Below are 25708 nucleotides of genomic sequence, written 5' to 3'. Positions count from 1 at the left end.
GGATAAATAGCTCAAATTGCATGACGGCTACAACTTTTTTTCTGTAAAAATACATTACAAATTGATTAACACAACCTCCTGCTACAGTAAATTGGAATGACATAATTCTTGTTTACTGAAAAGGAAGGCAAATTAAGGTATGTTGTGGGGCTCTGAGACATTTTCATCAACAGAGCAGACAAAAACAGTGCAAACTTGTAATTAAATCGACAAGATGGCAGCCATGTACTAACTGCCGATTAAAGCAAGTTTAAAGGATAAGAACATACAGGTAATTATCACCTATAACATGAACCTGCCTGTTAAACATTATACTGTAATTGGGAATTGAAAAATTAGAAAAATTATTCCTACAACAAAAATCATATGTGGCATGACATTTTAATTCTGCCTTGGGCTTTACACCCAGGTAAAGACGGAGACTGAATTTTCCACCAGCTGCCTTCCATCCTAAACCTTTGCAAATATAGAAGGGATGAGTAAGGCTTGTATTCCATTGATCTACATCCGGCCTATTTTGAAGCAAATGGCAAACTTTCCCTGCCTGTTTCTTTTTCTACCTATCTAATGAATTGCCAAGGCAAATCTTACTTCTTGACTACAGTACTCGGAGCAAAACTAAGAAATCATTGTCCTCAATGAAGGACATCTGTTGTTTTTGTCTTATCTTCTTGTAGCTACTTGCTCCTCTGAAAACATGGCAGTAAATGGATTCTAATGTCCTCTAATCTCTTGTCCCTCAGGGTCTGATAGAGCGCTGTGTATTCATTTATCTTTCATGCATGACAGCTCATCTTTAGCTGTATTCGTCTGTCACTTCATTCCATACTGTTGAAAAGCTTTCTCACTTTTCTGATGCTGGATTTAGGATTTTTATGTTTACTATTTTTTAAGTTTTTATCAGTGGGAATTTTTCAGAGGTCAAACAACCCTAACTGTGTTCATTAAAGGGGACCCGTCACCCAAAAAAATTATTCAAAATCCTATTTTATCACATTAGTCAAGCAAAATGAACTTTTATTACACTATATAAATTGGTTGAATCTTTCTTCCTTCAGTCTGGGATTTCAAAATAATAGCAAGCTGGCAACCACCATTTTGTGCACACTGTTATTAAGACAAGTCTTGCATCATCTCAGAATCTTGTTTGTGCACCAGAATGGGGGACCTGATGTCCATCCCCATGCCCTGGCTACACAATTAAATGGTAAAGAGAACAGGGGAATATGTGGAGAGCAGTGACATCTAGGAAGTGCTGAATGGAAAGTGAAAGTAATTGTCTGCCCCGCCTCTATGCCCAGGGCATAGAGGAGTGGCAAACAAAATTTGATTGACAGCTGAGATTTTTAAATGAGTTTACAACAGCTATGAATGCTTTAAAAAAATAGAAATTGAATTTCATGTTCAATTTGAAAAGGACTTTTTTATACAGATTTTTGTGTCTGGGTGACAGGTCCACTTTAACAGCAACTATTAGATCAATATTTACAATAAACGTTTCTTGTATGAAATCATGGCTACAGTGTCACCACTGATGGAATGCAACAAAAATCAGAATGAAGGTGCCCAGGAGTACCCATGTCTTAAATTATGGGTTACATTCCAATTCTGTTAGTATGTCTCCTTGTCTGATTTAGGCACCTGTGGTAATAACCTTCAGCATTCAGTCACTTGCACCCAGTTACATTCTAAACTCCTGCTTTGCTCTTGCACATCCCAGCATTAGTGTCAACATGACTTTAGTATAAAGGGAATCTATTGTAACACTGACAATATAACAGACACCTCAGGGCAGATTTATTATGGGTCGAAGTGATAATTCAAAACTCTCAAATTAGTGAATTATCCAAACTCAATTTGAGTTTTAATTCAAATTTCGAGATTTAGCATACTCTGGCCCTTTAAGAACTCAAATTCAACTATTCGCCACCTTAAACCTGCCAAATTGCTGTAGTAAGTCAACGACAGAGGTCCAGGGATCAATTTGGTGATGTTTGCAGCCTTCATGACAGTTTTTTAAATTTGATTCAAGTTTTTCTAATTCAAATCAAATTCATTTCGAGTTTTCGGGTCGATTCAATGAGAAAATTTAATTTTATTAATAAATTTTGATTGGTCGAATTTCAAGTTTATGGGAGTTTAAAAAAAAAAAAAAAAAAAAACAACTCACATGAATTAGAAATTCGACCCTTGATAGATGTGCCTCTTCATGTCATGGAAATGAGAAACTTTCTAATTATACTTTTTAAACAAAATCTGCACAATTTCTGAAATAATCAAGTTAACCTTCTTACATGCAGCTCTGTAACCGAGTTTGTTATTTTGAATAATGGTTAGATCTAATATATAGTCTAGGGAGCACAAAACAGAAATATAACAGCTTCCTGTATGAAGAGAGAAGATTCCTGAGAGAGGAGTGCCAAAAAGTAATTTAATCATTCCAAAAACAGCAAACCTCCCAACATTTGAAAATCAGAAAGAGGCACAAAGTTCTGCCGTGCTATGAAAATTTTTGTTACAGTTTTGCTAATGAAGGTGAATTGCGCTAAAGCTTTGAGTCTCAGTTCTCCTAAAAGACCTGCTTATCTTAAATTGCTACAATTGTATCAAAGTACAGGTGCAGAGTATTCTGAGCTCTCTGCCAAAAGCCTCAGGATCAGTTGGGAGGTATGAAACAGTACAGAATTTTTTTAAAATTTTCTTCTTTGTAATAGTTCCCCTTTAAGATCCCTTTCATCTGCAGCACACTGCAGATATATGCTACTGCTATATTTTAAGCAATAAAGCAGGTAAAACAGAGGCAAGGTGCAGAAAAATTACCACATTGCTTGCAATTTTTATTTTTTTGCACCGGTTCGGTTTACTTCATTCCTACCCGTCATACTCCCTACTGTCATAACGCTTGTAAAATGAAGCACTTTAAGAAGTGAAAACAAGCCACTCAAGAGTTGAGCTGCCAACATTTGTAATCACGGAGTAGTCCCTTAACGACTAGAAACATCTATAAGTAGATAAATGTGGAAAAAATAAAGAAATTAAGTAAACTTAAGCACAATGAGTACATTCAATTGAATCTGTTTGGCTGTTTTACAACCGCTTTAAGACAATCACAGTATTAATTCCTCTAAGAGTTTTGCCTGATTAGCCTGACCTATTACACATTTGTGCCAGAAGTAATTTTTAGGTGAAAAATGCTTGTTCATGCGTTACTCAGAATGTGATTCTGTCTAGATAATAATGAATAAAAATACAATTGAAGACTTTGTATCAGAATTACTTTAAAAGAGAGATGGGCCAAGATGATAAATACACATTTCTTTTGTTTCTTGCATGAATAAAATAACAATGATCACAATACATCTTGGCAAAATGGAGGTGTTCAGCCAGAAAGCATACATAAAAAGCCAGGCTTCTTACTCAAGTATCCCAGTGGGGGGCAAAGCATCAGCTGTACATACATACAGATTGAAAAGAAATTATTTTGGGGGATTAAGACTCTTGGTGCTTGTTATCTTTATATAACATTATTTATATTTTATATCATTTATATAGTCCATGGTGTATTATATATAATACACAAGAGCCATGATGGTTATCTAAATCATATAAAAAGTACTTGGTGATGTCACCAAAACATGATGTAAATGAAAATGTATCTCTGGAAACTTTAGTGTTGCTTAATTTGCTGGCCCTACACAGTTTCTGGGTTGAAACCCCCTTTCAGGGTAACAACACAGATGACTATTATGAATATTAATACAGGTATGGGATCGGTTAAACAGAATGCTCGGGACCTGAGGGTTTTCAGATAAGGGGTCTTTCCTTAATTTGGATCTTCATGTCTCTGAAGTCTACTAAAACATCAAGTAAACATTGAATAAGCCCACAAGGCTGGTTCCAAGAAGCATTAATTATATCTTGGTTCGGATCAAGTACAAGTTACTGTTTTATTATTACATAAAAAAGGAAATCATTTTTAAAAATTTTGGATTATTTGATTACAATGGAGTCTAGGGGTTTGATTGAGCATCTGCAGGTATTTTATTTTCCCATGGGGGCCCCATTTTACTTGTTGTCAGCGCCCTCTGTCCAGGGGCCCAGTGCATTAATAACTTAATATACAGCAGCCCAAAGTATAGCTAAAGCAATGATTAAAGTGAAGACAATCCTAATTTACCAGATTATAAACCCAGTGCCTCACTAAATTCTTCCCAACTGTGAATCTCAAACTGCCCAAGGCCCCCTTGTAGGCTTAGAGCAAAGGCCGGCTGGGCCAAGCCTGCAGCTATTTAGAGCCGGGGAGAATGCCTATTTTGTTTTCTATAAGCATATGGTTATTATCAGCTGATCTGTTATCATTGCGTGTCTACACCCAGCTGACAAAGTGGCTGTATGTGCACACACAGAAGACCTCAGTTCCTTGGCTGTTCCTTGGCCTGAACTTAGACGCAGGCTTAGAAACAGCCCTGTGTGGCCTTAGCCTAAAAGTCTTCTAGTGATCAGCTCTAGCATGGTAACAAAAAGTAAGCTTAGTTCTTCCAGAAAGAAGTTTAATATTTCTTAGGGCACTTTTAAGAATGGAGTATCCGGTATTACATGACCTGCCACAAAATATAAATGGCAAGAATTAGATGCTACCACATAAAAGCAATATGACATCAATGCCACCATTTAAAAGTGATAGCTCCTCATTAGAAAGTGCAAAAAACGGTGTTTAACTTCCTACGCAGAAACATTTTAAATCAACTTGCTTTTTCTCAGATTGTTAAAGGGATACTGTCATGGGAAAACATGTTTTTTTTCAAAACGCATCAGTTAATAGTGCTACTCCAGCAAACTTCTGCACTGAAATCCAATTCTCGAAAGAGCAAACAGATTTTTTTTATATTCAATTTTGAAATCTGACATGGGGCTAGACACATTGTCAGTTTACCAGCTGCCCCAGTCATGTGAGGCTGTTATTTCTCTGACTTAATGTAACTGAATAAGTCTTAGTGAGACTTGGCTTTTACTATTGAGTGTTGTTTTTAGATCTACCAGGAAGCTGTTATCTTGTAAAAGGGAGCTGCTATCTCATTACCTTCCCATTGTTCTGTTGTTAGGCTGCTGGGGAGGGAAAGGGAGGGGGGTGATATCACTATAACTTGCAGTACAGCAGTAAAGAGTGACTAATGTTTATCAGGCCACAAGTCACATGACTGGGGGTAGCTGGGAAACTGACAATATGTCTAGCCCTATGTCACATTTCAAAACTGAATATAAAAAAATCTGTTGCTCTTTTGAAAGATGGATTTCAGTGCAGAATTCTGCTGGAGCAGCACTATTAACTGGTGCATTTTGAAAGAAACAGGTTTTCCCATGACAGTATCAGTATCCCTTTAACTACTTAAAATATTACACCTGAAGCACTGCACTACTGCCCTAATGGTTCTAATCTGTCTGAGGCCGCCATGTTTCAGCAAAACTTGCTTACACAGTTATAAAAAAAAGAGAAAAAAAGATGGGAAAGAAATCCAGTAGCATAAAAATTCAGTTGTTGCTGATCTAGCACAACTTCTTCATTCTTAAGATGACTGCAATTCCTTTTAATTCCTCTGTAAACATTACTGGACAAAAGGAATATATGAAAACACATTTCCCTTCACCCCTGCTGGGAATAAACTGCCAGATTGTTTGTTTGTTTGTTTATTTATTTATTTATTTATTTATTTATTTATTTATTTATTTATTTATTTATTTATATATATATATATATATATATATATATATATATATATATATATATATATATATATATATATATATATATAGTTTTTTTTTTTTTAATTTATTTTATTTTTTTTGCTCTTTTACTCTACTGAAACCTACTGCAGTTAAAAGGCGATATCTTGCTTGATCAGACCTGAAACAGCAGTTCTGTACCAGTGTAGAAAACCAGCTCTACAACAGCACAGCAAAACAACACACAGACAATCTTAGTATGTGCAACAGGGGTCCGCTACACCATTAATTTGCAATAAACACTCTCTGCTTCGGCCCCTCTACTCCTGCTCAACTGCTAACCTTAGCAAGTAATGGCTTTCCTCAACTATTGTGCCCAGGAGGGCAGAGCTTCTAGTCATCCGGCCAGATTTCCACAGCCCTGAACCTCCAAATCCGGCTTTGCATCCTCTTAAATAGTACCTCTGCCAATGTCCTATTTCCCATTTTACTGTATAATTAACAATAAAGTAAAGTATCAAAAACTGGTTTTGCCATTCTAAAATTATCACACAAAAAAAAAAGCTATTTTTTTATTGACTAAGCGTATTTGTGCCACTGAACCGTCAGTTCACCACAATTGATAGAGCAGAAAAACACTAAAAGAAAGGATAAAATTTGTATCTAATTGGAAAAAGAGCATTTCAACTAAAGGATTTCCTGCCAATGTATAGTAGTAACACTTTACAAAAAAAGTAGCAAACATAAAACCAGACAAAGCGTTACAAAGAGAAACATTGCCAGTGAAGCTACAAATTATTTTACTTAAGCCCATGTGCCTCAAACAAGAGAGTTTCATATTTATTATTAAAACTTGTTCATCGCTCAGCCGAGCACTTTTACAGTTTACAATAATTTGCAACTCTCAGTGCATCCTGACATATTTGAAATTTCAGATATCGAATCATAACAGTTGCCACTCTGCACAGTTCCTACCCTGCCTGCTGCTTCCCTACAGCTCAGCACAGCTGTATATGCAAGTAGAAAAATATTGAGATTTGTCAGTAATCTGACATGAACCAGTGGATTTAATACACGAGCCGATAAAAGCTGCCGACAGACCGTGTTGGCAGCTTATTGGCCCGTGTATGGGGCCCCCCGACGGGCTTCACCGATCGAGATCTGGCCGAAAGTCGGGCAGATCTCGATCGGATGGGATGAAAAATCCCGTCAGATCGCGGCCGCATCTGTTCGTTGATGCGGTCCCGCGATCCGACCCCCGTTTCCCATGCGTTAGGATCCGATCGTTGGGCCATAGGGCCCAAGATCGGACCACCCCGATATTGCCCACCTCAAGGTGGGCATATCGGGGAGAGATCTGCTCGTTTGGCGACATCGCCAAGCGAGCGGATCTCTCAGTGTATGGCCACCTTTACTCTTTTTCTCTCCAGTCTGCACACCATGTACATGTCAAATGGTTTACAGGACATTTCTCTGCTATAATCACTGAGGAAATGCCAAAATATTAGGTAACCCCTAGTGATTATAAGCAGTTAGCTGAGACCCTGAGCCAATGCTTCTGTTAGCTGAAAACAGCACCAGCCTGTGGACCTAGTTCAGGTGTCCATGCACAGTAGACTGAAAAACCAAAGCTGGTTTTCACTTTACTATATATGTTCTTTGGGCTAGGTGAAAAATTAAAAAGGCAGATGATCAAGGTGTGATGCTCCTAAAGAAGTATCCTGGGCAGATGAAGTTTTTAGCTAACGGGAGAACCTGGGGTCTCCGGTAAGTGATTAAAATCACTGAGGCACGGGTGCCTAACATTTGGAACCCCCAGTGTGTATACCTTTACTTCCTTTAAGAAAATCTGATCTCAACTAAAATATATATTTTAGCCGAGAATGCTTCCATACAAAAAGCAGTGGTTATTCAGATCCATCATGCTACACATATGGCAATGCCTCAAATCTAATATTGAAAACATTCCTCATATTTAATTTATTATTGAAGGGAGCATAACAATCCCCCTTATTTATTTGGCAAACTGCATCCAAAACTGCAGATTCAGAGCCAAACTTGCTGACAGCCTGCTGTCAGCAAGTTTGGCGGACAACCAAATTTGAATAGAATTCAAATTCTATTTAAGACTTATTTACAAAGGGAGTGCAGCATGCTATGCAAAACATATCCTCCTTTGCCTTTTATACCTGTACTGGTTGCTGGGAATTGCTCTTGGTCTTTGGCTGTTTTGGGGTTTTCTCTGGGAGCTCTAGTTTCTGCCCACCCACCACATATAGGCAAATTAATTGGCTCTAGATAAACCATATTGTGCATGAAAAAGATCGAGACATAGTTTGTAAACTTCACTGGGACTGATTTGAATGATGCATAAACTCTGTAAAGAACTGTTAAATATATATTACAGTTAAGAAAACAAATTAAAAAGTACATAAATAACAAGTACAAACCAAGGGGATCTATACAAGGAATATCAATATCATTCCAACATCCCACAGCCACGTTATCCATCTATAGGACTAGGAGGCAAGATGCACAGGTATTGGGAAAATCAACAGCCATGTTTTCCTTCTTATCACCTGCCCTGATGGAAAATTTTTTTTAGAAGAAACACTTTTTAAATGAGTCACCCACACTTGAACTACTTATTTTAGATGAAGCAATTTGCTATTGCATCCATACCTAGGGACAATGCCAAATGAAACTGGCCTCACAATGTTGTCATTAGACTTTCACCTGGGCTTGAGGGGTAATACAGAAAAAGTAAAACTTGATGTTTGGTCATGTGTTTTATTGGAGGCATCTCTCCTGAATAATTAAGAATTCTTCACTGCCAAGCAAAATGTTCTTGTGACACACAGAAAAGAGTTTGAAAGTGACAGTGTGATTTTGTAAGTCTGCCCCCTTAGCAGCTCTTCATCAAGCACAATTAGTTGAAATGGGGGTTTTCTGATGATACACATATGAAGTGAAACGGCTAATTATGCCTGTTGGAGCATTTCATTTCAAACCACTCCAAAAGGGAACAGATTTCTTAGATGACACCTGTAATTGGATTCCTAGTATTTTACCCTAAGGAGTGATTTAAACAAGGTTATTAAAGGAACACAAAGCATATGAAAAGGTTTGTGTTCTGGTTAGAGAGGCTGTGTCTGCCAATTCATGGGGTGGCTCAAACACGCTACATTTGAAACAGGTATAAAAAAACGAAAAAAAAATTCTTTTAGACTGAGTGACTTAAGCAGTCTGTAGATATTGGCACAAACAGTTAAGCAAAAAATAGTCCAAATGCCCAACTACAATATTATATGTATGAGATGTATGATATGTATGCGGTATGATGATTTAAATACTACAGTCAGGAGCTTTTATAACATTTCACTTATAGCGGTGGCATAGGTAAACATTGCTCATGAAGGGTTTTAATACCGATTCCTATGGAAGCCCTCCTACAATTATAAAAAAAAAAACCATTTAAACAGCCACAATTAGGTCAGAGGTAGGAAACCGTGTCCAAAGGCATGTATTAGACCGATGAATCACTGTTTTAAAGAAAATGGGCTAGAACATTTTTTGGGAGAGTAAACAATATAATCTCCATGATAGAGAAATCTCATTTTTGAGCAGTATTAATTAGTTTGGGGATTTGGGGGTTCGGCCAAATCCAAAATAATGGATTTGCCGCATCCCTACAAAACATGGACCAATAGACTTTCAAAGAGCAATATTCCATTCCTAACAATGGCCCAAAAGAGAAATCTGATTGGAGCCAGAGACCACGGTCTCACGGACACAAACATTTGCAGTTAGAACAGAGCAACTGTGATGATACAGGAGCAAAGGATGGTCTGGGGGGGGGAAAGAAACTGCTCCAATGAAGTTAAAGGGATGCTGTCGCAGGAAAACTCTTTTTCTAAAACACATCAGTTAATAGTGCTGCAGAATTCTGAACTGAAATCCATTTTTTAATAGAGTAAACATGACGTCCATTTCCCAGGTGCACCCAAATCATGTGATTTGTGCTCTGATAAATTTCAGTCACTCTTTACTGATACACTACAAGTTGGAGTAACATTACCTTCTCCCTCCCCAGCCCCCAACAGCCCATCAGCAGCCTACCAACAGAATAATGGGCAGCTAATCATATACAGTAGAACACCCATTTTACGTTTTTCAGGGGACCAGAAAAAAATAGTGCAAAATCCAGGAAAAAGTAAAATCAGGAAAATGTAATATGCATAATATATAGGTGGGACCACAAAACATCAATTAAAAAATGAGGGAAAACTTAAAATCAGGGGATGTAAAATTGAGGTTTCACTGTAGCAGCTACCTGACACCTCTGCTTAAAGGACCAGTTATATAAAAAAAATGTAAAAAAAAAATGTGTTAGTATACATTAAAAAAAAAAAACTCCAAGACCAATTAAACTTTAAAATCACAAAGCCTTTATTAAAAAATAACTTACCGACTTACTCTTGAGAAAAGTCGACATGTCGACGATCCATCATGCGGCGCTTGATTTCTTGCTGACTATCACATATAAAGGGAGGAGAAATTGAGCGCCGCACGATGAATCGCCCGATAGCTTTCTGAAGAGGAGCAGCAAACTGAGTTTGAGGAGAGTTCTTTCTTAATAAAGACTTTGGGATTTTAAAGTTTAATTTGTCTTGGTGTTTTTGTTTAAATGTATACAAACAATTTTTTTTTTGATGTTACTGGTCCTTTAAGGATTTGTTTGCATTGCTCCTAGTCCCACCTAGTGGTAGACATGCAAATATGACTCAAGCAGAAAAAACCCTGCACGACTTGGGTCGTGTTGAAAAACAATGGGAAGAGGGAAAAGCAATAGCTGCCTCAAAGCAGTTCAATCATGAAGCGACGGCTCCTTCTCAAAGCTCAGAATCAGATAAAAAGCACAGAGATGGCTGCCTCCACACTACTATTACAGGCTAAAAAAAATAAAATACATTTGTTGGTTTAAGAATACAATTTTAAATGGTAGAATTATTTGCAATATAAACAGTGTAATTTAGAAATAAAAAGTAAACCATAAAAATCATGACAGCAACCCTTTAAACAATGCTACAGCATAGGGGGTTTGTCCACAGAAGTAGAGGGCAGACTGTATAAGTGATCTGAGTTATGGGGGTTTGAGAAACAAAATTTAAAAATACCCAAATCTATGGTTCATTTCATTTATGAACAAGAGTAATAATGAAAAAGGCTTCAAATATGTCTACAATTCCAAGTTGGAACCTATGGAATAATCTCAATAAGCAAATATCTTTTAAAGATTCATCTGTTACATTCTGTAATGAAAGGAGTAGAAGATAAACAGTGACTGGGTGACTCAGATGTGCCAACTCGTGTTACACATGTCTGCATTCATATCTCTGTGTCCCTGCTGGTTCCAGCTAGATGTGAGAGGGAAAACACCTTCTTGCACCATACATTCTCTGAATGTAGAATCTGTAGTAGACTGCTTTGTCAAACCTGAACATTAGAATCTCTGAAACCGATATACCAAAACTAAAAAAGGCATGTTCGCATATCAATTATGACAAAAAAACCTGCTTTTAAAATGTGCTCCTTGTGAATTGGAATTTAAACTAGCACCTTCATGCATTACATAGAATATTTTCAATGTAATGCAACACAGAAAGAGTAAAAGTACATTATCATCACAATCTCACTCTATTCCTTTTCTTCCCAAAATATTGCATACTTATGCCCATCTTGCCCCCTCCAGTAATGCAGGATCTTTAAACATTCTAAAAACACACATGGCTCTACTCCAGAATTACTTGGTTTCCATATTGGCTGGCAGCAATGTGGTTAAAATCTTAGCTGGCATCACTTCTGGAAATAAAATGGCCAACATGCCAGGCATGAAGACAATCTCTGCATTTACTAACTTTAATTCAGTTGCAAAATGTTTTTGTGTGTGCAAGGGGAGCATATAATTGGCCAAAATATGGCGGTTCTTGTCCTTAAAGTAAGCTGGTTTAACCTTCAGTCACAATATTAATTTTTTTTGCTGGTGATTAGAAAAAAAGGTAAACACGAGATTATCTACTTAGGACATATTTAGTTCTGAACAAAAGAAGATTAAAATGTTGAGAGAATAGTTACTAGGGCTGGGAAGCATCTCTCTCAAGATTTCCTCACTTTATAGTGATGGCACACAGAGCGATTTCAATAGCGTTGGAGCCTGTGATTTTCAGCAGCTCAGGAGCCGCTCAAGACACAAATTTGTGCCACCCTAGAGGGGCTGCTCTGGGAACCACTGCCTTATACAGAGAGTGTATGTTAGAAATAACCTATATAAGCACACATCTCTGTACAGGCTATGAGCACCTTTAGTGGTTTATCACTTTCTGCTATAGTTTCTGATTTGGAGAATAGAGGCAAGAGAAAATCTCACGTGTGACACAGGCCTAAAGCTGGCCAAAGACGCAAAGTTACTATTGTACGAAAAAAGATTCATACGAATTTCGGACAGTGTGGATTGTCCAGACATTTTTTACATTTATATATCGGCTAACGATAAGATCTCTGCATGTATCTGCAACATCAATGGGAGATTGTTACGACTATTTGTCGGACATAACATTTGTATGATTGCTAACTGTCAATTAATGGCCCCAGCATTGTGTGATTTTTTTATTTTAATGCCGAATGGTTGTTTGCACGTCGGAAGATTGGATTTGTCCATCCAATATAGCCTAATAATCTGCAAATCTATGGGCCAGTTTAACACAGGCAGTTTTTTCAGGGGAAAAAGGGGCTCTGAATATTTCTCTGTAACTCGATCTGCAAAAACATAACTAAGGTGGTTTCAATCTGCATCCTGCAGCTGCTGTGTCCTATTGTTACTGAAAATTGGAGTCACAGGCAAGCACCACTGAAACTGCACCTTTGCAAACATTTTATGAAGTGCTATTTTTGCATTTTTTTGCTAGGAAGGAAGTAGATTCAGTAGCATTATCGCACAAGCAAAAACAGAACCTTCAAATCTGCACTACTTTTCATAACAGGCCATTGATTTCAGGAACAAATAAACCTTCTACATTTTGAGGTCAGCTTAAACCACTGTTTGCCTTCTAGAAAGGAGAAAATGGGAAAACTGAAAAATGTTACAAGTAATAAGTATGCAAGTATCAGCCAGGGCCACCGGGTGCAGGAAAGACAGGATACCAACTTCAGTGTAGGGGCTGGTTCTCGGCCTGTATATTTCAGCAAAATAATTGATTTTGATATTAATTGGACCACTTGATGCCCCAAAATGTAAATTCTGTCAGGTTCATGACTGTGAGTGCCAAATAATTTTTTTTCTGGGTTATTTTTTCTGCCACATCACAGGGCATATTTAATTACAAACATCACAGATGATGTTGGCAACCAATCAGCAATTAGATTTAACAATAACCTACATGTTTGAAAACAAAACTAAAGATCTGACTTGTTGCTTTGGACAACATCACCAGTAGGGTTGCCACCTGGCCGGTAAAAACGATGGCTGATCCCAATGTTATTAATAGGAAAGAGATAAATATATATGTGTATTTTTTTTCCAGAAAAGGTGGCAACCCTAATCACCAGTGATATTTTTCTCCAATCTTAATATATATTCTCCCATATGTCTACTAGGAACACACTACATGACAAAAAAGTTCCTTACATGGAAGGGGCTCTCCCCTAAACCAATGCACTGATCCCATGGGGGGGGCTACCACAGTTTGGGAATCCGTGACAATATTGCATTTACATGCAGACTAACTTAGAATAAGAGAAGTTCATGACAATGAAGGCACTGAATTATGAAAATAGAAATCATAACATTTGTGGAGATTTGTTTTATTCTATTTAGTAAAGGAAGGAGAAAAGGGAAAAGAAAACCCTAAAGGTTGCACCTCCCCATCGTCAGATCCGATAACTCAAAGAACCAATTAAAACTTAACGTTTACTGATATTAAAATTAAAAACAAAAGGTCCAGAAAAAAATAATTAACGGACTATAATTGAATTGCGCGATATACACAAGCCGTGAGGTGGAGATTCGACCAATCAAGGTCTTGGGATAACCACGGTACATGGATGGGGTTTGGTAATCAGTTTACTGGAAAGCAATGGGTAAACACCCGATCCTTGTAGGTTCCCTTACTAGATTCCCCATCCACCCCTTCACCCTCAGTTTTATCCCTCCCAGTTCCTTGGTAGGGAAACCAAATGAATGCTGTACCAAAACAACAAATCGTATTAACACCAACAAGGGTCACAGACCCATACACATGGAGTCTCTCTGCTGCACACTTCGCAGCCGTCAGAATTTGACCCTCAGACGCACCCCCCCAATTCTATCAGGGAGATGTGCAGGTACTAGCGAATACTCCCAAATTCTACCCCAGCAAGGCTCTGTTGATTGCCCTCCCCTTCACCCACAGAGTGTCCCTCCCGGTATCGCTGTGGATCAAGGCCTGTAACAAGCCGTGTTAGTTTACACCCCCTGCCTAACCAGTCTAAAAAGCGCCTGATGCGCGTTTCACCTGCTCGCAGCAGGCTTTGTCAAAGGCTAATGGTACGCCGGAGGATCACCCCTATATATAGACAGCGGGGGGGAACAGTTGAGAATTTGAATCAACCAATCATACGGTTGCACATCATAGGGGGAGGAGCATCTATGTCGCTCGATCCCATCTACCACGTTGTACATATTTTGTCCCAAAGCTGTCGCAGGGAAAAATAATAAATATATTAGAGCAATGCATCCCTGCCAACACTGGTAATATCAGTTCATTATAAAAGAATGAAACCGACATTATCCCATTAACCATATGGCGTAAGTGTGATGCACATATGTGGACACCAATGGTATAAGTATAAAAATAAAGCATATAATGCTGCCACATACCTCTCAACCGAATGCCCCTTATTTAGTATATTAAAGAGAAGTGAAACTCCTAGCGTTTCTTAAGATAGATATCATGGGTGCCTATTGGAAGAGACTAATTAACTCATAAAGCACAAAGTGTCCCATACAGTGTCAGCAACAATGTTACTGTTTATTGAATGGGTAACAGGTCAATGTAACGATATCAAGTGTGTATACAGGAAATGATGGATCCTTTATCATCAAATAAATACATTCATTGTAATACTTTCATTAAGTCCCATTGGGCCTAACGCGTTCATCCGGAAAATCCACTCACTTTCTTTAGACAGTAATGCTGTTTCAATGTCTCCACCTCTGATCCCAAGAGAAACTCTATAAAGACCCATAGCTCTAAGGTTGGTACTAGAGTTATTGTGGAATTCCAAAAAATGACAACTAACTGGTGGCAACTTGCGATTATTTTGTATCCATTCTGGTGCATTGTTGATACTGGCCACATGTTCCAAAAGGCGTTTTATTTATTTGTAGTTAAGAATACTGCATGATCTGCAAGCACTTTTTTGTCAATAAGTAATTACAGTGACGAGGAAGGATCATAAAATTATTCTTTCCTTGTGTAAGAATACATTTCAGCAGAGCTCAGGCAAGAGAAACTGAAGGCAGCAGGTGGTTTAAGCAGGGAACAAATAAAATAATGAAAAATAAAGACATTATCCTGAAAGGTTTTTTTTCTTCTATAATAATGGCTCACCTAAGTATTATATACAACCGCAGATCTTTTGTGATTGCAGAACAATCTGCACCCACACACTTACATGCCGCTTAAATTTTTGAGCTTAATAGGAGTAGAATTTCTAAAGAGTTTCATATAGCAGTTTATGTGGGTGTTGAAAAGCATGCATTTATGTAAAGATGCAGGTCTTTAGCCAACTATAGGATTACAGAAGCAAGCTGAAATAAGCCAACGAGTCAAAAAACAGTGCGACTGTGCATTAACCTGCTACAGTCGGTTTTTAGGGAAATATCTCGGAGGACCCATTTGGTCTGGAGGTGGGTCAAAGTCAGCAACTTCTGTCAGCCTGTTTATGGCCATATTAAAAGGGATACTAACATGGGAAAACATATGTTTTTCAAAACACATCAGTTAATAGTGCTGCTGCAGTAGACTTCTGCACTAAAATCCATTTTCAAAAGAGCACATATTGGTTCAGGAATGAAATTTTATATGGTAGAGTGAATAATTTGCAGTTTAAACAGTGTAATGTAAACAAAACGATAAAAATCATGACAGAATCCCTTTAAAACACAAAACAGTTAATATTTCCAACAACGGCCTGAAGCAAAAGTCTAAAACCTATCATATCCAATAACCAGGAGATGAACCATACAGTACGGCACACACTTCAGATAAACTTCACAGGATGGTTGTTCTATAATAACCAATGAGCTGTAGAATACAATGATCAAGGTGTCCAGAGCACCCCACCATTTTCAAGATGATGTTTTTAATAGAAGACCTGTAGCATAAGAACTACACACAACTGTGTTAGTGAAATGTTTGAAAGAATATGTTGTGACTATATGCATCGAGTAGTAATGAGTGAAATTTTTCAACACGTTTTTCCACAAAAATGACCCCATAGACTACTGGGGTGAAAAAATTTGTCAAAACACGTAAAAAAACCATAAATAATAAAAAACATGTATTGTAGGGGGAAAATTTGGAGCATTGCTGCTCAGGGAATAAAAAATCCTAGAAGAATAGCCTAGCTGCCACAGAAGTGCTTGACAGAAACTGAGGCATGGTTAGGTGACGGTCCAGAAATCAGCACTTGGCTCAAGCCACAAGGGACCCATTCTCTGCTGGTTGAAAAACATCCTGCTATTAGTTTTTATCAGGCAACAGGCCCAGAACACTCAAACTTAGTTTTCATTAATACTACTGTCAGATTCTGTCACTGGGTAAAGGCACTACGCCACAGTCTAAAAGATAGCATTGGAGAATATGTCTTGTGGGCCATAAACCTTAAAGAAGCCCATATATGCACAGAATTTATCAGACAGTTAGAAAATGTTCAACCATGTCAGTGTCTGTCTGTTTGGCCACATTATTGTGTCGGTGCTGCTTTACTTTTTCAATTGGACTTAGCACTGAGTTTTTTCCTAACTGACTGTTTAGGAATAATATGATTGTACAGCCACATGAATGAAAAAGTTTTTTGTCAAAATATAAAATGATTTTTGCAATTGCCTGGCTGTGATGCTGCCTCTCATGTGGGTATTGTTTTCCAGTAGAGGTCTATTGTACATTCTACAAGTACCGGCAATTGCTGAAATACCTGCAAACTGTACAATACTTGTGAAAACATTCAGAACACTCTAAACGCCTTGGAAATGGTGATCTCTTTCACATACTGTATGTTTTTTCCTCATCAAGAAAGGTACAGACAATTTTATAAATCACTATTTCCATTTAAAGCAACTTTCAAGCTAAAATCTGAGAATTATAGAACATAGTCATCAACAGAAGAGCAGTTTCAGTACTTTATAGAAAAATACTGCAAAAGGTTATTTTGAGACAAAATAATTATAGGCATCAAACAACCACAAAGAACTTTAATTCCCAGGCAGCTCTCAAATGCACTTGCCCCTAATGGAACAGAGCCTGCAAATTCACCTGGTCAGTTGTTTGTTTCCATGGAAGCAAAATATTTCATGAGAATTAAAATTATAAAAAATAGTTTTTATTGAATTTCTGATGAGTCACATTGCAGCTGGGAAAGTTCTGAACTTCATCTTATCTTTTCTGTGCAAAGGGCTGGTCACAAAATGACACAGGCCAGGAAGATTAAGGAAAAATTAACCTTTTGCAGCAGTCTGGTAGAACAGCTATGTATGGATTAAGCAGGTGCAGACACTATAGCAAGCATACCTTTAAAAAAAAAAAAAAAGATTTTCATAGCATCATAATTAGAGATGACAAAAGGCAAAACAGATCTAAACACTAGCTTCAAACTCTAGCACCAGTACTGGTTCCCACGGTGAATTAAAAAATATAAAATTACTTATTTTATTAGAGCAGCAGATACGGAAAAATAATACTTTGTGCTCAGTGTTAACCCAGAATAAAGACAACCAAATTGTAAAAATTTAAAAGGCTTTCAGTTCATTTTAGGCATAGGGCTCCAAACACATCCCCAATATTTAGAAATATTCTATCATCAGCTGAGCTGCATGACTTTTCTATGGTTTCAACAAACTACGTCTCTTTAAAACAAAACTAAATACACGCTGTATTCAATATGAAAGTAAAAGCAAAGCATCCCACAACAGAAGATTTCTCTATGCCACTATTACTGTACATCTTGAATTTGGAAAATGTAATCTATCAAAATTTCTCAAACTGTGAGGATCTCTTGTAAATCAGGTGATTCTAAAGGCAATATCTGATCTTGAAAGATGATTATAATACAAACCCAATAGGATTGATTTGTCACCAATATGGATTCATTTCATTACCAACATGTACAAGGTACTGTTTTATTATCACAGAGAAAAAGTATCATTTTAAAAAATTTGGATTATATCATGGGATGGCCTTCCCATAATGCAGAACTTTTTTTTCCGAACAAGGGATCCCTTACTTGTACTAAGAATCACAAGATTTAAAAAAAAAAATTACCAAAAAATATTATAAGAGTTTTTCCAGTATTAAAGATTTTATATACCGTAGTGGCACAAACAATCTTTATTTTGAAATATAACTGGGAACTTAGTTACTTTTAGTTAATTCACAGGTAATAATAGTGATAATAGTTTGAATACAGTCTACCGCTTATGTGTTATCTCCCTTCCTGTAACAGGGCACTGGCTGAAAAATCAGTTGAAATTAAAGGGATCCTGTCATCAGAAAACATTTTTTTTCAAAACGCATCAGTTAATAGTGCTATTCCAGCAGAATTCTGCACTGAAATCCATTTCTCAAAAGAGCAAACAGATTTTTTTTATATTCAATTTTGAAATCTGACATGGGGCTAGACATTTTGTCAATTTCCAAGCTGCCCTTGGTCATGTGACTTGTGCCTGCACTTTAGGAGAGAAATGCTCATGACAGTATCCCTTTACAATAAATGTTGTTTTCAAAGTGAGAGTGTCAGCTGTGTCCAGTGTCTGTTCGAAAAGCAATGCTTGCATTGAAACCAAATAACTATTGGTGTGAACACCTCCCACCCCTCCAAACATTATAATAGCATTTACAAGGAGCAATTTGGAATAACCATGCTGTGTATCCTTAGGAGGGAACACTGTGTGCAGATAATCAGTTGGCTATCACTAGGTCTGATGTTCAAAAAATCCCCTTGTTGTTCTATATAATCAGTACCAATCTTAGATGTCAGCACCAATTGTCTCTAAAAAACACACATTTATTTTTCTATCTACAGAATGCAATTGACAGAGGGTAGCCCAAACATATACTTGACATAGCCACGTAAAACAATTTAGTGATCTTGAACAAAACAACTGACCCATCCGGTACTTAAATCCGTTTGATTTTCCATACAACAATGAATTATTTTAAATACTTCGACTTCAAGTACTTAAAAATGCTGTGCTTTCCCACATCTGGCTAGGTGGCCCTACGCCTACATATATGGAATGCAAAATTTTGTAGTTATCACAATAACACTTGTTTCCTTCTGACAGAAAAAAAGTATTTCAGTTACCGTTACTCATGAGTATCTCCTGCATAGAAGCACATATTTAGTTGACGGATATAGGTCAGTTTGATCTGATGAGTTTTGATAACCTTTTATTTCTTGAAACACTCAAACCTTAGGTTAATGCCACATGTATCTTTTTACCCACTGGTATATGAGAAGAAAAAAAACAAAAAACAGCTTGCATCTTCACCATGTTCCAGTGTGCACACCTGGGGGAAATCCAACCTAAAAATGGGAGAATCTGCCCTGTGTTGCTATATCCAGGATTCAGTTTGGGATTCTGCCGAATCCAAGTGCCTGGTCAAACAGAATCCAAAAAAAACGTGTATTTTTTTCACAAAAACAAGGAAGTCAAAAATTTTTTTATTGTGCAATGCACGTGTGGTTCTATTTCCCCCTAATTTATATATGCAAATTAGGATTCAGTTGAGGATTCAATGCATCCATAGATTAGCGGTTTCCCACCAGCATATTTACGCCAGCAGAGAAAACGGCAAGTTTACCACTAGCCCTAAACTGAAATATGCTGGCTGATTTCAGTTCTACCATGGGCAGTAGCCTCCTCTCTCTTCCACATTTAGAAGTGTTAAATAGGAAGTGGCGCAAACAGATTTCGGCTGAAAATGCAGAGACTAGCCAGTTTATTTTAGCTAGCGGATTTCAGACCTTGTGTGGACCTAGCCTTACAATTCCTTTGACAATTATTAAGGTATATAAGGGCATTTTGGGCCCACACACAGACTGAGCCAGTCCGGTTGAATATCGACTAACTATACGACAATGTTAGCAAAATGTTTAGTCCATATTAATTATGAAAACCCTCCATCGATTAAAAGCTTGAGAAAACAAAATTCAAAAGCAGAAGCAAAATTGCAAACATTTATTTTAAGCATGAGGATTCTGGGAGTGTAGGATAACAATCGAACAAGGAAAACAGGAAAGGGGAAGGAACCCAGCAAGGCAAAGTTCTTATTTGTTCAAAAAAACATGAAAAAAAAGGACACAGAATAGTTACATTTTCAGAGAACTACTTGAAAGAAACAGTACACATCCACAATTGTATACAGTGTTTGCTAGTAATGAAGCATTGTGAGACCTTAACGTTAAAGGGGTTGTTTGCCTTAGTATGATGTAGAGAGTGATAGTCTGAGACAATTTGCAGTTGGTTTTAATTTTTATAATTTGGTTTCGGAGTTATTTAGCGGCTCTCACATTGGCAGTTTCAGCATTCTGGTTGTTAGGGTCCAAACTACCCTAGCAACTATGCATTGATTTGCATAATAGACTAGATTATGAATAGGCGAGAGCCTGTACAGAAAGACTAGTAATAAAAAAGTAGCAATACCAATACATTTGTAACCTTACAGAGCATTTGTTTTTAGATCAGTGACCCCCTTTTGAAAGCTGGAAAACTATAAAAAATAAATAATGAAGACCAATTGAAAAGTTGCTTACACTTGGCCATTATATGACATACTAAAAGTTAACTGGAAGGTGAACCACCCCTTTAACGCTCTTGCGCTGTTCAAGAGATGCACATACGGTTTCTGCTAACTTCACACCCCACCTTTGATAGTGTTCTCCTCAACAGAATGATCAGAGCACTTTTGCCAAACAAAATAACAATAGACAGAAATTCCCCTGCCACAATTTTTTCTGTTCCAGGAATAAGTGGTTTAAAATGACAAGGCAGGTCACACTCGTTAAATACATTAAATATTACGATTTTTGTTGTCTTAAAATGAAAAGAGTATTTTTAAGCGCGGAATTGATAATTTCAGCAGCAGTTCTTCCTGTTCTCCAAGTCCTCAAATGTATCCATGTACTCATTCAAAAATCAAAATCAGGTTTGAGGTGACTGCAAATATTATTGTTTTTGCACAAAATATATATTTATATTTATAACGACTCCTGCCTACTTACTGCCACATTAAAGGAGAACTAAACCCTAAAGTTAAAAAACCCCTACCCCCCTACCTGACATAGGTAATAAAGTGTCAGATTTTGCTTACTGTATATTAGACAATAGCATAATGGAAATGAGCCTTATTTTTAACCTCATTTACCAAGAATGATTAGCCAAGGTATAAATGAGTTGTATGGGATCTTTCCCAACACACAGAAGTTTGGAGGTGACAGACTACCTCAACAGTACCTTCTTATCAGAAAATAACAGTTTTACACACCAATTTATCACCCAAGCCACCGGGGCATTTCACTTAGTGCAGAGACAGACAAGAAGATTCGGGGAGATTTAGTCTCTGGCGACAAATCGCCTCTTCCTCAGGGGACTAATCTCCACAAACTGCCTCATGAGGTAACATCGGGCGACTTCAGAAAGCGAAGCATTCTGAGTACCATCCCCCCGGCAATTTAGATTCTAGTCAAAATTTGATCAATTTGAGCGATTCAGTTTCTATTTTTTTCTCCGAAACCTCGATTAATGTGAGTTTTCGTGTTTTGCAATGCCAATTCGCTGAATAGAGTTTTTTCCCCATTTGAGTTTCTTTTAAAATAAGAAATGATTTAAGTTGTGAGTCCATTTTACGTTTTTCAGGGAAGCAGAAAAATGGTGTAAAATCCAGGAAACTGTAAAATCAGGGAAATGTATTATGCATAATATATTGGTGTGACAACAATGTAAAATGAGGAAAAACTTAAAATCAGGGGACGTAAAATGGGGGTTGTACTGCAAATTCTACTAAGATGATTTTTCTAATATTGAGACTCACAAAAAAAATAGGATGGAGCACGCAATCCACAGACTGTGCTGCAAAATACTTTGTTTGATCACAACATGTTTCGGATCGCATGGATCCTTTTTCAACAACTTGCATTGCAGATCATGTGCTCCATCCTATTGCTTGTTGTTTCAAGCAATTACATTGGTCCACTGGTGTGACCTAACAAGGAAAGAGCGCAGTAACACAGGTGGACACCATTTGAGCAAAGTTTTCTATACAATTTTTTTAAAAAAAACTTTCTTGCCATATACACTATTTTTTCAAATTCAAGGGAAGCCACAAAATGTGCTCTATAAAGTATGCCACAAATCAAAAAAAGCCCCTGATTACACTTTTTTAACAAACCATCCTGTCTTGTGTATTGCACAATAGGAAGCTACACACAAAAAAAAATTACAAAAAAATTAAACCCAAGTTGTTTATGCTTATACAGTCATTTTTCCTGACTACCAAGTCACTGGCAAATATAAGTTAATATATGCCACTATATGCAGCCCTTAGTACAAACAAATAATGTGTGCAAATATAGTGTATCTTCACACACACACTATTTTGGTTCCAAACCATACTTTAAAACATGCTGCTGCAAAATATAGATCAATTTGAATATCATCTTGTTGAAGACTGCTTAATATATTAAGGACTATGCAATGCAGCAAGACCTATCGTTAAAGGGAAAAAAATGATTCAAAGCATAAATATACTCAGATTACTAAAAGATGCAACTACATTAACCAAGTCACCCCTCATTTCAATACAAAACGACTGGAAACAAATGGATTCAATAATCTACTGGCTACTCAAAAGGCAGACTGTCACGCAACCAAATGACCAATTAATGCAGCTTCCCAATGGAGAGAAGTGTTTTGATCCAGACACCAAGCAACCCTGCCATGTGGTTATTCCTTAATGTTTGTGTTCACGATACTTTTGCTGAAAGGGATTCTTTTCCCCCTTCGCTGCAGTCAGCTGACAGACAAAGCCTTCATTTACACAATCCCCCTTGTACTACTATGAACAATGCCAAACATTCCTTCGCACGCATGCATAAGAAGAAAATAAATGGAATAATGACATCATTACATCTAGAGGAGTTTGTGCAGACTGCAGCAGAATTTTACTGGAAAATGACAATCTTTATTAAGCCCAGGAGATCAAAGACCCAGCATTAGATGTTGGCACAGTGTTATCATTGCATGCAAGCCGTAGTACATTTAACCTCACACAGCCAGGGTTCCCTGTAAAATGGTGCAGATTTTGCATATAACATTTAGATTCAGCACTCCATTACTCATTTATGTACTTGGTTTCAGCACCTTTTGGCCCCTGTATTCCATTTATAAACAATATTCAAAAATATGGTATACAACAGCCACCCTTTCCCAGAAAGGGCAGCTGCGGGGTACCGGGAGGTGGGGGTAGAAATGGTTAAATCTTTCACAGCTCATTTGTGACTTTAAAAAAGGTGGGGGGAAGGGAAAATAACCCAGTAACACAAAAGCTCCAATGCCTCTGGGTCTTGTAACGCCTAAACCCTCCATATTTCCTTTATTCTCCCACAACCGCCGCTACAGAAGAGGGTGCTGGGAAGTCTGCAGCAATTCTCTGCTACACTAAAGAAGGCTGTCCTCTGATGACACATAGACAACAGCCAAGCATACAAAGCACAACAACAACAACAACGATCATATGGTGCATGGGAAGCTTCCAGACAGATGGCACTGGATGGGTGCCCTATTAACCTATTATAAATGTGCATTGGGGCACCAACAGGGTAGAGCTAGTAGGACCCAGCTGCTTTAACAGTAAATGTATTTGTACAGGTATATCACAAGATAGTGTGAGATCATGGGTTTAGAAAGCAGAACACACACGACAAGAGAAAGCAACACTAGGGCTCTGTAAAGTGGCAATTTAGTCCACAGCCAGGTATTCCCAGCTGAAGAGTGTGACAGGTGAGACACTGGGCAATGTTAAGGGAAAATACAAAACAAGACCATTTCCTGCACTGGAGCAGCTTCCATTTATTCTTCTCTGATACTGGAACATGGACCTGGAAACCTGCTCTGCTACAGAGCTGCTGTCCAACTGCAACTTGCAGCATCTTTCATTCTTCTATCTCAGCCAACAGCTGGAGCGCCAGAGACTTATGAGAAGAGCACAGACAGCAACTGAAGCCTCTCAGCGCCTCCAATGAATGTAGCAGCGAGTGAGACAGCAGTAGCCCGGCTATGGGCGCGCACCAGAGACACAATGAAAGTTACACAAAGCCTCGGCAGATGCTGGAGACCGGCCCGGAACGTCCATCTGTCCAGGCTACACTTGGCTGAGGCATGAAGAGAGCGACTCAGCAGTGGTCAAGACTAATATAAAGCGGGGGTGGAGAGACAGCGGTTCTGTCACCTGCATATCTCCAGGTGTAGCTCAACTGCCAGCACCCCCCTAAATAAATAAAGAGCACTGACAGCCGCCACCGGAGCTCACGTATGTAAGCACATCTGTAACATACACCTTTATTCTCCTTGCGCATCTCTTCACCCGCCCTACCCAGTACCCAGCTCAGCTAATAAATGATTATGCTGAGGGGTCAACCCCAGTGTCTTCCCTCACCTCCCGCACTGGCAGCCCAGGACAGCAGGAACACGAGCCTCAGTAGTCCCATGATCAGGGAGGGTCAGCGGCAGCAGCACTCGTACATTGACCCCTTTAAAGACTCTGCGCTTTCTCTCTCTCTCCACCCCTCCGGCTCCTAGGGAAGCGGAAGCTCCCGGTGTCCCGAACGGCGCTATTCGACTGGGGGAGGGGCTGTATGGTGTTAACGCCCGCTGCTTGGCGTCATTACGCCCCACCCGAAACGAATTCTCCAATCGCCGTCTGCCAAATAGTGGCTTATCTTTATCTAATCTTCCGGTACTAGGCTTTCATGCTGAAACACTCCCGCCAGTAAACATGGTGGGGTAGAAAACTGAGTTAGCAGGAAAAAGATAGATTCCATTGACTTTACACATTGTGGTTAGGACGCCATAAACACGCCCGTGCCATTGTGACTAACAGCTGTCTTTGCGAGCAGTGAGCAAAATAGCAAAACACCGCCCTCAGCGTGACTGCTGCTGGAGTTCGGGCAGCTATTAGCAAAGACCGTTTCATTTCCTGTTGTATCCCCCCCACATCGGTCGGCCGGTGCTTCTGTTCCAAATTGTTTTCCGGAAGCTAGCGGTTCACATACTCCGCTTCTTCCGTGCTAGCCCGAGATTGGTTCATCTAGTCCTGGTTGTTGCTAGGTAACATTCCGGGATACAGTCCCTTAGTACAATATACACACGTCTCCACACTCACCTTTTTCTACTTTCCTCCTGTTTCAGATTATTCACCAGAAATAAAGACTTTATGCAATTATTTACCAATCTATATGTCTGACGTTCTTCTTATAAGTGCAAATCTAATTATCTCACCTTTCTAAAGCAGCTCTAGGATGGGGGGGTCGCCAACTCTGCAACTGTTCTAAATGCATACATTTAAGGTGGCCATACACGGAGAGATCTGCTCGTTTGGTAATGTCGCCATACGAGCGGATCTCTCCCCGATATGCCCACCTTGAGGCTAACGGGCCGTCGGATCGCGGGACC

At 38.4% G+C, this 25708-nt stretch overlaps 1 protein-coding gene across 1 annotated transcript in view; it reads right to left on the bottom strand.

Moving 5' to 3' along the window:
- The window catches only part of LOC108711361 (disintegrin and metalloproteinase domain-containing protein 10-like), an 83845-nt gene extending 58618 nt beyond the window's left edge, over window positions 1–25227 (bottom strand). The window contains exon 1 of the mRNA XM_018253026.2: window positions 24693–25227. Within this exon, the coding sequence (XP_018108515.1) occupies window positions 24693–24744 (52 nt within the window). The 5' untranslated portion in view covers window positions 24745–25227. The remainder of the gene's footprint in view (window positions 1–24692) is intronic.
- Window positions 25228–25708: the final 481 nt, after the last annotated feature.

The sequence above is a fragment of the Xenopus laevis genome, chromosome 3L, assembly GCF_017654675.1.
Source record: "Xenopus laevis strain J_2021 chromosome 3L, Xenopus_laevis_v10.1, whole genome shotgun sequence".
Taxonomy (NCBI): domain Eukaryota; kingdom Metazoa; phylum Chordata; class Amphibia; order Anura; family Pipidae; genus Xenopus; species Xenopus laevis.
The sequence above is the reverse complement of the archived record's forward strand: the minus strand, read 5'-3'. Positions and strand labels throughout refer to the sequence as shown.